The 17,303-nt window shown below is 32.7% G+C and overlaps 2 protein-coding genes across 2 annotated transcripts; both read right to left on the bottom strand.

Moving 5' to 3' along the window:
• Positions 1 to 925: 925 nt before the first annotated feature.
• On the bottom strand, positions 926 to 3,197 carry LOC130809471 (probable nucleoredoxin 1). Its single transcript, XM_057675263.1, has one exon. It carries the CDS (start codon positions 2,978 to 2,980, stop codon positions 1,265 to 1,267), a length of 1,716 nt encoding a protein of 571 aa, XP_057531246.1. The 5' UTR covers positions 2,981 to 3,197; the 3' UTR covers positions 926 to 1,264.
• A 3,117-nt stretch (positions 3,198 to 6,314) lies between these two features.
• Positions 6,315 to 7,619, bottom strand: LOC130808321 (uncharacterized). The gene is made up of 4 exons (XM_057673799.1): positions 7,361 to 7,619; positions 7,072 to 7,268; positions 6,532 to 6,957; positions 6,315 to 6,437 (listed from the first exon to the last, which is right to left on the bottom strand). The coding sequence occupies exons 1-4, from the start codon at positions 7,617 to 7,619 to the stop codon at positions 6,315 to 6,317; spliced, it is 1,005 nt and encodes a 334-aa protein (XP_057529782.1).
• Positions 7,620 to 17,303: the final 9,684 nt, after the last annotated feature.

Genomic DNA, 17,303 nt, shown 5'->3' with positions numbered 1-17,303 from the left:
AGTACTGACTTGAGTGTCGGAGGAGGCCCCCGGAGATACACTCCGGGCCCTCTCTAACGTAGTCTTTGCCTGCAGTTTGAAGCACAACACTAGTGGAGCTAGATAGCAAGTTAAACGTCCAATCCAGCATCTTTCATCACTAGGAGTACAATCCCGTACTATACTCCATAATTAATTGGTCCTCGTAGAAATATGGGAACAATTATAATTTCAGTATTTTTAGTAATTAAAGTTAATGGATATTATTGAAATTTTAACAAGGAAATGTTAGAAGAGCTTTTTGCATAATTTAGGGGGATGTTAGAAGAATTTTTGTATAATCGCTTCTAGAAAAAAAACGTTGTAACGGTAAAATATTGGGTTATGTGTTATGTAACAGTCAACCCGGCATTTTAACCGTGAAAATTTATGCACCGTTATATAACGGGATTTAATGTCATGACAACCCTCCAACCCATTATATTATCCATGGACATGATCGAACAATTGCTTATCTTATTAACAGTAAACAAGAAGCCAACCAATATTCACTGAAGCAAGCCCCAAATGCTTAAGAAATCAATGAATCATCACCGAAAACAAGTTTGATGGAAAAGAAGGTAGATTCAGCTTGTAACACTACATCCTCCAATTAATTAACAACAAACACAACAACATTGGAGTACCTACCACTTAAACACCACCCTTCTCTAATAGAAATAAGTACATAATATCAGCCCTTTTTCTCTGGAAATCCCACAAAAAAAAAAAAAAAAGGGAACCCAGAAGTAACGTTTTTTTTTTGAGTGGCATTCCTACAGATAAAGCCAACCAAAAAGCAAACCAGTACTTAAACCCACAAATTCAGCTCAAACAACTACACCATCCATCATAAGTTCATAACCTAACCACTAAAATAGCCAATCGTCCCGGTCACTACTTTATATAATAAGAATAAGATAAGATTCAAGTATTTAAATTTCAATAGTAATTACTTGTGCGCACTACATGAATGAAACCACCTCTCTTCAAAGGACCATAATTAGAACAATTTTGTCCACCATCGTCATTTAAACCACATCACAAACAAAGAGAGCTTATGCCCACTCAAAACAAGGTATATATTAGCAATCAACTGCAGCTACGATTCATTTTAAACTTTCCAAGTACAATATGAAAACTCAAAAATAAAAGAGCTATTTATATTTTAAATACTAAACTTAAATAATTAGTAGAAAAGACCTTATTTGCTGCACATCGTTCCAAGCATTTATCAATTATCACATTAGACTAGGCCGCCGTAAAGTATATACTCTGCAATTAAGTCACCCAGTAGTTTCGATACCTCTTCACGCAGATTACATCCGATTTCGAAAGCTTCATCCCCACAAGGAGTTGGAAGACGATGAGCAAGTACTGAGCAAATCCTGCCATCTTTCCCAAATGCAACAATGGTCCGGAATACACGTTTAAAGAACCTTAAGAAGAACTTTTTACTGACATCATCATTATAGTACCATACATGTACTTTAAAGTTATATGAACTGTTTCTACAACAACTCTCAACTTCTTCAGCAGAAGCTAAGGAACAGGGTAGCACTTCCATATCAGAACAACTATGATCAAGGCGGATAAATGCCTCATACACATAACTAGAAACGTTGTATGGATAATCAAAATAGAGAAGAACATTCTTCCCCCTAAGATTTTCACAAGGCATTCCTTTAAAGAAAGAATCTAGGGTGACTTTCCTTAGTTTGTTCAAAATTTTACTGACAACGCCTTCAAGAGTGAAGGGATGGGCATGAATACCAAAAAGCTTCATAATTTCTGCTCCACAGGGATCTACATATTCTCCATTAGGTCCCACAATCACCACCTTGTTTGGATACCCACGACCAAAGAATCTTCCAAGGGTAATGGATGCAGTACTGTTGAAAGGTGCAACCCACCATGAGATACAAAGCTCAGCCAACGTATGCACCAGTAATTTGGTAAACTTCCATGGATTTCCACTGTACTTCCAGGGAACATATACGATCACTATCTCAAGCTCCCTGTAATTTCTCCTACACGCTTCCTCAACCTTACGTAGCAAGCCTAGTAATTCCCCAGTCTCATAGAGGTACAACGCCACTGGCTTCGATTTGAGTAGTGAAATCGGCACTTGCTTCCCGTCCTTAAAGAGAAAATCAGAACCCAAACTTTTCTCAAGAGACAAGGGAGTCTTCTTCAAATGTTGAAACTTAACCCCATTGATGCTAGGGAAAGGACGCGGATCAGCTCCAATGGAAGGCAATATACGCTCGAAGGCATTATCAAGGCTAGAGTTGAGCAGAACAGTACCAGTGCGGGATACCAGAACAATTCTGCACTCAAAAAATTCTCCAAGAGCCTTGCATACACGATAACGATAACGTTGATCCTGAAAAGGGATTGAAAGGCAGGAAGAAGGAAAGCCAGAGATAAAGTGATGAAAAGCCCTCTCATCTGTAGACCAACCACGTCTCATCTTTGGTACAATTACCATCTCAAACTTGTTGTTGAGTTTAGAATACAACTCGCGACACACCATTGATAGTTCCCAGGCACAACAATCCCAATAAATAGGCACATTAAAAGAGCAAATCAAAATGTATTTACCCTTTAGATACTTAGCTGCTTCAACTTTACGGCCATCCCCACGGTTGAGAAAACCCCTCCATTTTTTGAGATCATACCGCTTCCCAACGATTACGCGAGATTTCGATTTCATTCTATTACATTCTTTCCAGATCTCATCTGATATTAAAGTTTTTAGCTTCGCCGAAACATCACGCACTTGAACAAAAACAGGATCATCGACGGTTGGCGATTGCTCTTCTCCAATACCATGTAATCGCTCTGATAATATATCTTTGTCCCAAGCAGCTACTGGACAACAAGGAAACATGTATTCCACCAACTTCTCCCGATTCATCACCTTCAACTCCTCTGGAACCATATCCAGATCCTCCTCCATTCCCTAAGTAAACTTACAGATTTACAAACAATATTACTACTTAATTCACTAATAATGACAATGAATTTGAAATTGAAATTAAAATCAAATTGAAATTTAAATGAAATTGAAATTGAAATCGGAAACTTTAAATCCTTGCCACAGCGCCGAAAATTCCAACAAAAACTGAAACCCTAATTATCAATATACTATCTCCCCTAAATGAGGTGATTTACAAATTAAGGTGATTGATTCAGAATTTCTAGTCTCAAAATACGCTATAAATAGACGAAAATATCTTTATTTTGTTAAATGTTTGTTTAGTGTATTTACCAATTAAAAGTCAATTTTTTTTACTTTTACGGGCATACGCATAAATTGTGAACTATTCAAAGTACGAATTTTTTTCCTACAAAAATGTTAGGGGAATTATTTTCCACTTTGCATTAGAGTAAAATTTAATTTCCGCTTTATCGTCCACATAGAACAGCATTTAAAAAAAATTTAACCAAATCGTCATTAGGTGTGACAATGTACTTATGGTATTTTTTTAGGACATTGATTGAAGTCGTCACCACTTTCATTTTGTCGCCACCACTTTTTACTCTTTTCCCCTTCACTTAAAAATATCAAAACTAAAACGTCTCTACAACAATTAAACCACAAAAGTTACATTTTTCAATCTAAACATAATGGATCGTGAATTAAGCAACTATAGTGACGAGGTAACGAATTTAATGTGTATATTCTTTAATTTGAATCGAGAAAAAAAATCGAATGCAGTGAGCCGCGCTGGGCCATGTTCATGCCAATTCGTAATTTTAGTGGTAAGTTTGCACATGCCTCTTGTTTGATCCGAACATCATTTTCAGCATTGATATGTGAAGCTTTACTTCGAAAGCTCATAATTTCACAATTACTATAAACCTGCACCAAAGTAACACCAATTAATGCCAAGTAAATGTACCTAGCAACACCAATTAATTCATCGAAATTCATGCGTTCTTATTTTACCTCTAAGGATGGAACAAAATGCCAAGTAACGATGAAACAGAGACCACTAAAGAAACTTTGGTAGACCTTTCAAAACCCACAAGTTGATTCAACTGCACAAAAGAAGAGAGAATGAAGAGAGAATCATAGTGCAAATGTGAAACTCATAAAGCATCGAATAAATAATTGTAACTGAAGTTAAAGCCTTTCACAAATAAGAAATATCATAAAAAACAAACCCATATCCACTATCAACAAAAAAGCACAAAAAAAACTACATCAATCCATTCAGATTAATCACTATCATATCCAAGGTCAAACAAGTCCCTAGGCCTAGTTTCGCCTACATAACTCTAACCTTTTTTGATTTATCATTTACATAAAAAACTTGTTTTGCTTGACTTGAAATAATAAATGGCTCATCAATTAACAAACAACCCTTGTGAATTAACTTTGAAAAGTTCACTCGAGGCCTAGTATCACTATTTTCTACCCCGTTCACCAATCTACCCAATCACAACGATAAACCACAACTTTAAATGATATAAGGTAATCAACTTCAAGTATGTTTGTTAATCTTCCATAATAAGTATTTTCCTTTGTTTCCACCAACACTCCACTATTTTATGTTTTGCGATTTCTTTCACTAGCGAATGTGTTGAACTTGAAACCATTGATCACATGACCCTTCAGGGGCGGTTCTTGGCACAATCCGAGTGTCCAACCGCACGGAGCCCAAAAATATATGGCCTCATGTATTTTTCGCACGCTATACTTAATAATACATAAGATTGTAGCAGCTGGTTAATGTTTCTTCTTCCACGCGCGTGGCCCAGGTTCAAAACCTTTTACAATCAAATTTTTGAAACAAAATTTTTTTTAAAGTGGGCCCCATTTCCCAAAGTACTCCTCAGTCTTCTGATCTTCTCACGCTAAACTATGCTTTGCATCCCAATTCTTTTTTTTCCTATTTCTCTCACTTCCATTAATTTTCTTCTTTTTACCAAAAATAAAGTTTGAGTATTTGACCTTATGTATTCTATCCCAAAAATTAATCTCAGTTTCTCTTTACTCTTTATATTTCATCTTTTCCCAAAAACTAAGCTTTAATATTTTTAAGTTTTACTTGTAAAAAATTGTTTTCTCAATCTTTTTGATACTCCAAAAGTTTTTTGCCGGGTAAATTATTAGTTTTTGAAGATGGGATATTTGATTAATTACAATGGTTTAATAATAAATATTTTCATGAAATCAATTTTTCAACCATTTGAATCTAAATTAGGATTTTTGACCTTATATATTTACTCAAGATCTAAAATATTTTATTAATCTAATTACCCAAAAAATCATTTAGCGAAAAAAAAGTAATTTTTGATCTTGTAATTTGTGGTTACAAATTGGAGGAAAAATTCATTTTTATTGAAGAGAAGGGCGGTTCTTGGCACATTTCCGGGGAAAAAATATTTATAAAGGGCCCCACTTTGAATAAAATTGTAAAAATAAATAGGGCCTTCGCAATTTTTGCTTTGCCCCTGTGACCCTTCAGTCTATTAGCATATGAACTTGGACCACAAGCCAATGCAATCAACATTCCTTCTCCGGGACTAGATTCATCAATGTTTGGCACATATGTGGGAAACAATTGGTTGACAAGATTAGAATTCACATAACAATAGTCTTTTATATTTAATTGATAAAACGTGCTACATGGTAACCTACCATTTAAACCAATTTGAAAATTCTTCAAACTTTCATTTATTCACCAACTCATCAGTATGACTAAGAACATGTTCTCTTCAACTTATTTTTTGAACTTATTGCTTATTCTTATTGGAATCAGATCAGATCAGACCAGATCAGAGCAGACCGAATCAATTCAGATCAGATCAGACCAGACCAGATCAGATCAGATCAAATCAAATTATATTATTATTATTATTATTATTATTATTATTATTATTATTATTATTATTATTATTATTATTATTATTATTATTATTATTATTCTTTTTTTTTTTGGAGAAATGAAATTTCATTAAACCAACAAGCAATACAGAACTAAGCAAAGGCAAAAGCTTTTAAGGCCAAAAGGAGCCTATACACTCTCCCAAGGCAAAACAGACTAATTAGACAGAAAAAGAAAAAGAAGGATGCAGATTCTGCACACGATGTTTTACAATAAATTTAACATCATTAATAAGCTTCTAGACAGAGATAAGCTTCAAGTTCCAAACACAGTCATTCCTTGCTTTCCAAAGCATATAGATGAGACAGCATATCGAAGAGATGACAACGTTCCTCCGGAGCCTTGACATCTTCCATTTACTAGGATTTATAGAAGATATGTTGACACACTTAATATTCACATCAATCCATGAGGTGAGCTGAATAAAGCATTGCTGACTATAGTGACAGCTAAAGAATAAGTGCTCAATAGATTCACTTCTACTACAACAAAAACGACAAGAGTCATCATCAATGAAACCTGCAACCTTCAGGTTGTCACGAGTTTTCAGCCTATTAAGCATGGCTAACCAGAAGATGAAGCGAGTTTTTGGAGCAGATAATCTATTTCAGACCAAACTAGCCCATTTGACAGGAGGAGAAGGAACTCTGAGACTATCATATACAGAGCTAACGCTATATTGCACTGCACTCAACCATTGACTGACCAACCCCTTAACTTTGCATAATTTTTTAAATGCCCAGCTTGCAGTGACAGGAGGATTAAAAATCAACCAATTTCCACCTTTAGTATACACTCCATGAACCCAACGAACCCAAAGAGATTCTTGAAGACTGCTAATATGCCAAGCAATCTTGCCGATGGCAGCAAGGTTCCAAATTTCAAGATTACGAATACCCAAACCTCCTTCTTTTTTAGGCTTACAAAGAGAATCCCACTTCACATTACCAGGCTTAGAATCAATCCCATCATAATGCCAAAAAAAAGATCTACAAATACTGTTAACTTGTTTGATAACCTTCTTCGGGAGGAGAAAAATCTGGCACCAGTAGGTTGTCACACTCATAAGCACAGAACTCACTAATTGCAGCCTAGCAGCGTAGGATAGATGTTGACCTTGCTAGCCACGAATTTTGCTAGTCATTTTATCAACCAATTTCTCACAATCAAAAGCGGAAATACTCCTAGAATTAAGAGGAACACCCAGATAACGGAATTGAAGCTTTCTAAGAGGCAAATTAATCTGCCTAAGAATATCAAATTGATGCTCCTTACTAAGAACAGCAAGGTAGATGGCTGACTTGGAGGAATTAGCATGGAGACCAGAGGCATCAGTAAAAGATTCAAGCCCTTTGAACATAATATGAATGGATGTAAGGTCACCCTTAGCAAATAACATCAAATCATCAGCGAAACATAAATGGGTGACCTTGTAGGCTTACATCTCAGGTGGAACATAAAAGACTCATCTTGACTGGTGCACTTTAGAATAGGAGAGAGATATTCCATCCCCAAAACAAACAAAAGAGGATACATAGGGTCACCTTGTCTTAAACCTCTTTTAGCCTTTAAGAACTTAAGAGGGGACCCATTCACAGTAAGAGCAAAGGTTGTAGAAGTCAGACAAGTAACAATAATTTTCACAAAATGATATGGGAAACCCAAAGCAACAAGCATGTCTTTAATGAAATCCCAGTCCATAGTGTCGTAGGCCTTCCTAAGATCCACTTAAATCAGACAGCTGGGGGAGTAATTTTTCCTGGAGTAATGGCGAATGATATCTTAACACAAGATATTATGGATAATACTTCTACCAGAGACAAAAGCTCCTTGATTTTGACTAATCAAGTGAGGCAAAACTGTAGCAAGCCTAGAGCAAATAAGTTTGGATATACACTTATAAATGGTATGGCAACAAGCAATAGGCCTAAAATCACCAAGGGTCGTAGGACAAGAAACTTTAGGCACGAGAGTTATAGCCGTTTTACTCCAGGCTTGAAGAAGCTTAACATTTCGAAAAAAATGTTGTATAGCTGCAACAATATCCTCACCAACAATAGACCAAGCTTCTTTATAGAACTTACTATTATAGCCATCTAAACCTGGGGCTTTCCTATCCGGAATACTCCACATTGCCTCTTTAATTTCTTGATGGGTAAATTGTAAAGTAAGCTGGGATCTCAATTCATCAGTAAGAATAGGGCCAGAGTTGATAATAGACATATTAATAAGCTTCCTATTACTCATAGAGCAATAAAGTATATCAGAATAAAAGGCCAGAAAAGCTTGCTGAATCAGACAGGGGTCACTATCCAAGTTCCCATCAATATGAAGAATGTTGATGGAATTAGCACTACATCGTTGCCTCAACCTCCGATGAAAAATTTGAGTATTATCATCTCCATATTGGAGCTATTGAAGCTTAGCAATCTGCAGAATGTATGAAGAATAATCCTCTTTAACTTGTTTAAGATAAAATGCAGCAGCAACTTCACGAGAAATAATAAAAGGATCACAGGGAGAGTCATACATTTCAGCCGGGATCAATTTCAATTGAGTCTCAGCTTCATCAAGAACAACTTGAATAGAAACCTTGTGGAAAGCAGATTTCAACTTGTGTTTGAGAGAATTAAGCTTTTGTTGAATTTGAAAGCATAAAAACCCTTCTATTGGTTGCCAAACCTCCTCAACCACCATTATTATTATTATTATTATTATTATTATTATTATTATTATTATTATTATTATTATTATTATTATTCTAGGTATTATTAATTACTATTTCCAATTAATAATAATAACAATAATTATAATAATAATAATAATAATAATAATAATAATAATAATAATAATAATAAACAATACTAACTTATTATTGAATTAACTAATTAAATAATAAAAATATATTATTAAATATTTAATAAATAATAATAATAATAATAATAATAATAATAATAATAATAATAATAATAATTATTATTATTATTATTATTATTATTATTATTATTATAATTATTATTATTATTATTATTATTATTATTATTATTATTACTACTACTACTACTAATATTAATTAATTAATTACTTAATTAATAAAATAATTAATAAATAAATATATAAATAATAACTTTAATAATATAAATAATGTAATAATATTATTAAATTAATTAATTCATTAATTAACAATATTTTTTAATTAATTAAATAATAATAATATATAAATGATTATTTAATATTCCTTCCTTCCTTTTTGTTTGTCCATTTTAAATTTGTGCACTTTAAGAGAGAGAAATTTAAATTAGATTTTTGAAGTATATATTGAAGATAAAATATATTCATGTGACATCTTGTTAGATTTTTCTTGATGTAAAGTTTTTTTATATATAATTTTTATAATTTTTTATGATGCGTACCTAAAGATATTAAGGCTTAAAATTTGCTAAAAAATGCGTGCGAAAGTTAAAGTGGACAAATAAAAAGGAACAGAGGAAGTCATTATAATAATATTAATGAAATTATTATTAATTAATTATTTAAGGGATATTATCAATGGTACCCCTGTACTATAGCAATTTATCAATGGTACCCCAGTTAATTCCAATGGTACCCCCCAACTATATGCTAATTACAACCGTGACACTATTAATCATTTTTTCGTTAAATGCCTGTTAAATTTTGAATTTAACCTAACCATGGTTAGTTTCTTCTTCTTCCCTTTTCCCTTTCCTCTTCCTGCTCTCCTTCCATGGCTGCTTCATCTTAAGCCCGACAATGATCAATCCGAATATGCAGAAAAGAGCGAATTGATTTTCTGTCGCCGGAGAAAACATTGTTGATGGCATGAATTGAATTTAGACAGAAAAAAAGCTTAAAAAAGGCTGAACCAGGAGAAGGAGAAACACAATGATGTTCCAAAGGTAAGACCCACAAAAACCACTGACCCACTCATGATGTAACCGAAGATCTTGTGAGCAGAAATCGATCTGTTCACGGAAAGTGACGGAAGAAACGGAATAATGATGATTTAAAAAGATTCTAGAACAAAAAAAAACCCTAGTTACAACACCTTCCCACCACTACAAATCATCCATAAGGGGGAATTGCCGATGAAGTTCTCAAAGAAAAATGGGTCGAAAAAATGGCGTCAATAAATTCAAGAAGTAGTTCGGAACCCTCAGCATTTTGAAAGAATACAAATTTATATGTAAATTCAAGAAATGGGAAGGATAACTGATTAACTGTTACAGTGAACCATGAACCTCGAAAACCTTCATCTTCTGAAGTTACTTCAAGTTTTGTGCTTGTTTTGATGATTTGTTCATTTGCGGGTTCTTGTTCTGATGACGATAACGCCATTGAAGTTGCTGGTAGTGTTCAGAGGCGGTCGTAAAAGTGGACAACATTCAATTCAATTTCAATTTATAGATTTCTTTTGCTTTTTTTTTTAAATTTATTTTTTGCTTTTTATCCTTGCTCATATTTGAGGAAAAATTATTTATTCGTGTAGGCTGAGATAAGCGTTACTATTATTGTCTGGTTGATCATTGTCGGGCTTGAGATGAAGCAGCCATGGAAGGAGAGCAGGAAGAGGAAAGGGAAAAGGGAAGAAGAAGAAACTAACCATGGTTAGGTTAAATTCAAAATTTAACGGGCATTTAAAGGAAAAATGATTAACAGTGTCACGGTTGTAATTAGCATATAGTTGGAGGGTACCATTGGAATTAACTGGGGTACCATTGATAAATTGCTATAGTACAGGGGTACCATTGATAATATCCCTTAAATAATTAATTAATAATAATTTCATTAATATTATTATAATGACTTCCTCTGTTCCTTTTTATTTGTCCACTTTAACTTTCGCACGCATTTTTTAGCAAATTTTAAGCCTTAATATCTTTAGGTACGCATCATAAAAAATTATAAAAATTATATATAAAAAAACTTTACAATATTTTTTAATTAATTAAATAATAATAATATATAAATGATTATTTAATATTCCTTCCTTCCTTTTTGTTTGTCCATTTTAAGTTTGTGCACTTTAAGAGAGAGAAATTTAAATTAGATTTTTGAAGTATATATTGAAGATAAAATATATTCATGTGAGATCTTGTTAGATTTTTCTTGATGTAAAGTTTTTTTATACATAATTTTTATAATTTTTTATGATGCGTACCTAAAGATATTAAGGCTGAAAATTTGCTAAAAAATGCGTGCGAAAGTTAAAGTGGACAAATAAAAAGGAACAGAGGAAGTAATTATAATAATATTAATGAAATTATAATTAATTAATTATTTAATTAATTAATTAAATAATATTAATATTTATTAATTAATTTCTTACTTATATACTTATAATAATAATAATAATAATAATAATAATAATAATAATAATAATAATAATAATAACAACAATAATAATAATAACAATAATAATAATAATAATAATAATAATAATAATAATAATAATAGCTTTATGAAATCAAATCAGATCAGATCAGATCAGACTAGATCAGATCAGATTAGATCAGACCAGATCAGAAAGATTCAGATCTGATCAGACTGAATCAGACCAGATCAGATTAGTTAAGATCAAACCTTTGTAAATTCAGATCAGATCCAATCAGATCAGACGAAGAGAATTAACCCTAATTATGGGGTTTTCTCTCTCGTTTTGATTTAAGAACTCTCTGTAATAAAACAAGAAATTGCAAATATATTCAATAACATTATAGATATGTTAAGTATTTACTCTTCGAATGGGTGAAGCAATTCTTAGAATTGAGTTAGCACATAACGATGCATTTGCATCTTACTTTTGTGAGTTAAATCAATAGCTTTCACCTCCCCAATTGGCCGACCACGTGAATTGAATAAATGACTAGACAAATTTGCATCATCATCATCATCATTGCGGCGTTGTCGATTGAAAATTGTTTCCATGCCTTCTAAATATCTTGAGCAAAAGGTAACAGTTTTCTCAAGAATATAACCCTCGACAATAGAACCCTCTTGTTGAGCTTTATTTCTCACTATGTATTAAGATGGGATAGGTACCTTTTGAAAATTAGCTTAACAGTTAAATATATTAATTGAATAATTAATGAGTGAAAAATAAGTGTGCAAAAATCATAGGACGCAAACCTTTCAATTGGATACATCCATCTGTAATGAACTGGTCCTCTTAACTTTACCTCCTTCACGAGATGAATTAACAAATGAACGCTGATAGTGAAAAAGGAGGATGAAATTCAATCTCCATTTGACACAAAGCTTGAACTATCTTGGATTGTAAAGCATCAAGGTCATTAGGATTGATATCTTTGACACATAAAGACTTAAAAAATGAAAAGAGATCATCGATAAGATCAACCACTGTTGAAGCTTGTGATGTTTTCAACGCTATTGGGAGAATATCTTGCATCAAAATGTGGTGTCATGGCTCTTCAGATTAATCAATCTTTTATTTTTCATGCTCAAACATCTGGAAATATTCGACCCATATCCATCTGAAAATCTGAGTTCTGTCAATACAAGTAAAAATGTAACCTTATCCTCTACTGACATGCAATATGTGGGTATACGCATGTCGATGACTTCACCTTCATCATTACATTGAAGCCAAAGTATGGCTTCACATTCTTACTCTCAACATATGAGCGAGCATATTCATCATCTTTACATTTTCCATTTTCATTCATCAAAGTTCTAAGTACATTATCACACACATTTTTCTCTATATGCATGATATCTAAATTATGACGAAGAGTATTATGCTCCCAATAAGGAAGCTCAAAAAATATGCTCATCTTAGTCCAAAGAATTTAAGCATCATTGACATCATTATCACCCATGGATCGTTGATTCCGTTTCCTTGTTGAATTTTCGAATTTTCCATGTTTATGCTTTAAAAGTAGTAGCTCTCTTTAGACATCTGAACCATTTAAATCTGAAGAGGAATTTCCATGTTCTTCACTCCCATCAAACAAATTCGCTTGAAATCTAATGGATGATTACTAGGTAACCATTTACGATGCCCAACATAACATATCCTATTCCCGACCCGTATAGATGGAGTTGAGGAATTACAATCTAGGCAAGTTTTATAACCCTTTGTACTCTATGCTGATAACATGGCATATGCTAGAAAATCATTAATAATCCACATTAAAGCTGCTTGAAGTTTAAATTTTTCACCAGTGTAAGAATCAAATGCATTAACACCTTTCCACAATAATTTCAACTCATGTATCAAAGGAGACATATAAATATCAATGTTTTTCCCTAGTCCTTCCTTCCCCAAAATGATAATTGAAAGAATAAATGAAGATAGCTTCATACACAACCATGGAGGCTAATTATAAGGAATCAAAACTATGGACCATGTAGTACATGTTGTGTTCATGAGACGATAAGGATTGAATCCATCACTAGCAAGACCAAGCCTTACACTTCGAGCATCTTTGGCAAAATCGTGGTATAAGTTATCAAAATTCTTCCATGCTAATGCATCTGCTAGATGTCTTAGATTTCCATCATTAATTCTACATTCATCGTGCCACGTCATGTCTTTCGAAATCTTAGATGACACATACATCCTTTTTAATCTATGAATTAACGGAAAATATCTCATCACCTTTATAAGAACTTTACCCTTGTCATTTTCACTCTTCCATCTTGAAGTGGAACATTTAGACAACAATCTTTCTCCACCATCTCACCCCAATATAATACACAATTGTTGGGACAAATATGGATCTTTTCATACCCTAAACCCAAATCCATGATCAACTTCTTTGCTTGGTAATACGAAGAACGAAAATTTTTTATTTGAGGAAATGCATCAAGTAAAAGATCGATCAACATTGAGAAGAATTTATCGGGCCACTTAAACATGCAGTTAAGATGAAAAAGATGCAATAGGAATGATAACTTTGAAAAGAAAGTGCAACTTTCATAAAGAGGTTATGTTGAAGATTCTCGTAGCCCATTATATTTAACTTCTTCAAAGGAAGAGTCGACATTGGGCTCTTGAGAAAGGTCTTCACCGAAATCAAGAACATTAGACTCCTCAGTTGTTTCATTGGCTCTACTATCATCGTCATGTTCGCTAACCAAGTCAGGAACACCAGGAATATTTATGTAACACCCCGAAATTTTTCGTATAAATATTTTACTTTCTAATGTCATTTGAAGTATTTTAAAAATTATAATAGTTATATTATAAGGTTACACCTTTTGCATGAAAGTGGGCTAACTTGTGTAATTTCAACCCAAACCTTTAGCCCAAAACCTTAAACTAATAAAAAAAATAAAAATAAAATAAAATAAAGTAAGGGGAGTTGTAGAGGGGGTCATGGCAAGGGGAGGTGAAGGTGAGGGGTTTGTGCATTCAAACTTTTATAACATCTATTTGGTAATTCAAAGGTTAATGGAATTTTGTTAAAATCTTTCCTTAACTTATTTTTTTACCATAATTCGCATAAGAAAAATCAAGCAAACCCACCCTTTCTCTTCCCCCAATTTCGACCATCACCTCCAACATTCCACTATTGAATTTTTTTTCATCTTTTACCACATTCAAGTAAGTGTTCATCTTTAATTTATGTATTTTTGTTTATATATAATAATTAAGCATGTTTTTATATCTTATCATGACTAATTTATATACTTAAGAAATTTGAAAATATGAATTATATGTGATGTTTTATATTTTGTTTGTATTGTTCTTGATTGTAGTATAGATTATTATGAATAGGTTTAATCCATGGAATTTTGATGCAAATTGTGACATTTTGTTTTTGTTTTATGAATATTGTGTATGTAAATCATGATGAAATTTTTATTAATTAAGTATGTGTTGTGGTAGTAAGATTATGCACATAGAAATTTCAGATTTGATTATGAAAAAATTTATGTAGATTGAAAGTTTTGTGAATTGAGAAAAAAAAAAACAATTGGCATAATGGCGTAGTAATTAACGTAAGTGTGTTTTTTCATGAATGAAATTGTTTTGGATTGATAGTTTAATTATAAAGATTATGCGCAGCAAGTCTTAGAGTGGTATATCAAGAAGTTTGAGGGAGTTTTGCAACAATCCCGTAAGTAGTCTAAATTAGCAGAAAAAGTGACCTTTTAGACACTTTTTGGCCTTAAAATATGTTAAAAATATTTAGGGTGCTTTAATTATTATGAAATTTGGTACACGGGGGTTTTGATACCTTCTAAACGCAATGGTGAAGTTGAAATTTCAATTTGACAATCCTAACATACTGTTTTGGACAGATTTTCAAATCCGAACTATAATTTAATAATCTGATTATATGAAGTGTATAAGATGACTTTGTGATTGATATAGGATGACTTGAGACGATGTGTATGTAGTGGTTTGTGATATAAGATAGCATGAATGTGTGCTTATCCAAGTATATACAATTAAATCATTTAGGATCTCGATTTGTGACTTGAAGTTGATAAGTACGTTTAGAATTGCTTGTCTTTTAAAGGTATGTACACGTAGTAAAATACTATATCACGTTGATTGTTTTATTGTGGAAATGGATGTAGTATATAAAGATGATAGTATGTTCTCTTAAGAAGTAAGATTTCAATAATTTGATAAGTAGAGGTAGTATGTCGTCACTAACTTCATAAGTGGACGTAGTATGACGTTAATTAGTGAATTGTTTTACTCGCGGTATATGGGGGCATTATCAGCCACCGCGGAGGTTTGCATACTTAACCATATGCACCGAAGTATGACGTGTTGTCTATGGTAGAGACTTACTTAAGGGTTAGCTCCCCCTAACGTATTGTTCTCACACTTGGAGTTTGGGTTGTTTGCGCAGTATGGCGGGTTTGTTCCGGCCGTATGGCTGGGTAGTTACAATAGTATGACTAACTAACTTATTTATAAGTAAATTATTTAGAAACGATGAATTTGACATTAGTCAAAAAGTAACTAAGATAACTATGATGGATCAAGCTTATAAGAAATGTTATTTCTTTGATGTATGCTTTAATCTGTATGGTATTTTGCTGATGTGTACCTTTGATCTTAACGATCCTGCGATGATGTTGTTCCTCTTGGGGTTAACAACTAGCAGTTAGTTAAGTTGCAGGTCGGGGAGTGAGATTCCATTGTGAAGGATAAAAATTTGCTTAAGTATGGGAGGATCGACCTTTAACCTTTCTTTTTGATTCCTTAAACATTTTTTGGTTAAGAGGCATCAATGCTCTCGAGTTGTATTTCATTTACGGTTAATTAAGGCTTCATACTATTTTACTTTAATTTCCGCTGCTAGACTTTAAATTTTAATATACATTTTAGTCTACTATTCCAATATAACATCCTTGATTAACTCGATTTCTTATTTCATTTAAAATATATTTCTTTTATCGAACCGAGTTTTTACGGGATGTTACAATTTACCCCTAAAGCATCTCGAAGTAACCCCGATATATCATCTTGACTTTTGACTTATGAATCATTAAAAACTTCAAAAGGAATCCCTATTTGATTGCTAACATTTTCTGTGACACTCAAAGGTCCATGAAAAATCCACTCCTTGTATTCCTTATCTAAGCCTTTAAACAAAATGTGTCTTTCAACATCTTCTAATGGAAGGAGTTACTTTCTATTTACTTGACACGTATTACATGGGCATATAATCTTTTCATTTTGTAACCCTATCTTTGCAAATTCTATAAAGTTATAAATGCCTTTAATATAAGCTTTAGTGTTTCTTGGTTTATCTATCCAACTCTTATCTATATGTTGAGGCATCCTAATAATTATAGGAACTATATATAATTAATATTATGCAAACAAATTCCATTACACATATGAGTCATGCAGTACATTTACCAAAAAAAAAACAAGGAGATAATTAAATTTTCCCCTATAATAAGGCAAATAAAACAAAGGGAAGAGCAACCAAAAATGAAATGCGTAAAGGTTTTCAACCTGCTATAGTTGGCACTCGCTTTCCCCCATATAGAAACTAAGATGGTGTAAGTGTTGATGGCTATATTATTGGAATGAATGTCAACCACCTTGATGTGTTCATGACAATATGTAGGTAAGCTTCCTTTTGTTTCAGTGTTCTGTCTCCATTTTGCAACATAACATCTAAGAACTCGTCTTATATTATGAGCTTTCATGAATTCATAGTTCATTCAATATTCTCTAAACACAACCAAATACATCGTCTAATCTAAGCCTAAAAAACTATGAACCCTTCTATTCAAACTCATATGTTCTGTTGAGCAGAGGACAATAAAAATATCATTACCTAAACCTTGAACATGATAATTGACAATTTACCTGACAAATAGTCCCAATTATCAACAATTAAATAACATGAACTCAAAGTCAAGCTC

The sequence above is a fragment of the Amaranthus tricolor genome, chromosome 3, assembly GCF_026212465.1.
Source record: "Amaranthus tricolor cultivar Red isolate AtriRed21 chromosome 3, ASM2621246v1, whole genome shotgun sequence".
In the NCBI taxonomy this organism is placed as follows: Eukaryota; Viridiplantae; Streptophyta; class Magnoliopsida; order Caryophyllales; family Amaranthaceae; genus Amaranthus; species Amaranthus tricolor.
The sequence above is the reverse complement of the archived record's forward strand: the minus strand, read 5'-3'. Positions and strand labels throughout refer to the sequence as shown.

Excerpts from the sequence above, each read along its gene's own strand:
- LOC130809471 (XM_057675263.1), bottom strand. The coding sequence starts at position 2,980 with ATGGAGGAGGATCTGGATATGGTTCCAGAGGAGTTGAAGGTGATGAAT.
- LOC130808321 (XM_057673799.1), bottom strand. The coding sequence starts at position 7,619 with ATGGACTGGGATTTCATTAAAGACATGCTTGTTGCTTTGGGTTTCCCA. Across the intron at positions 7,269-7,360 it reads TTTTATGTTCCACCTGAGAT|GGCTTGAATCTTTTACTGAT; the intron begins GTAAGCCTACAA and ends TTATGTTCAAAG. Across the intron at positions 6,958-7,071 it reads CTTTTGATTGTGAGAAATTG|ATTTTTCTCCTCCCGAAGAA; the intron begins GTTGATAAAATG and ends TACTGGTGCCAG.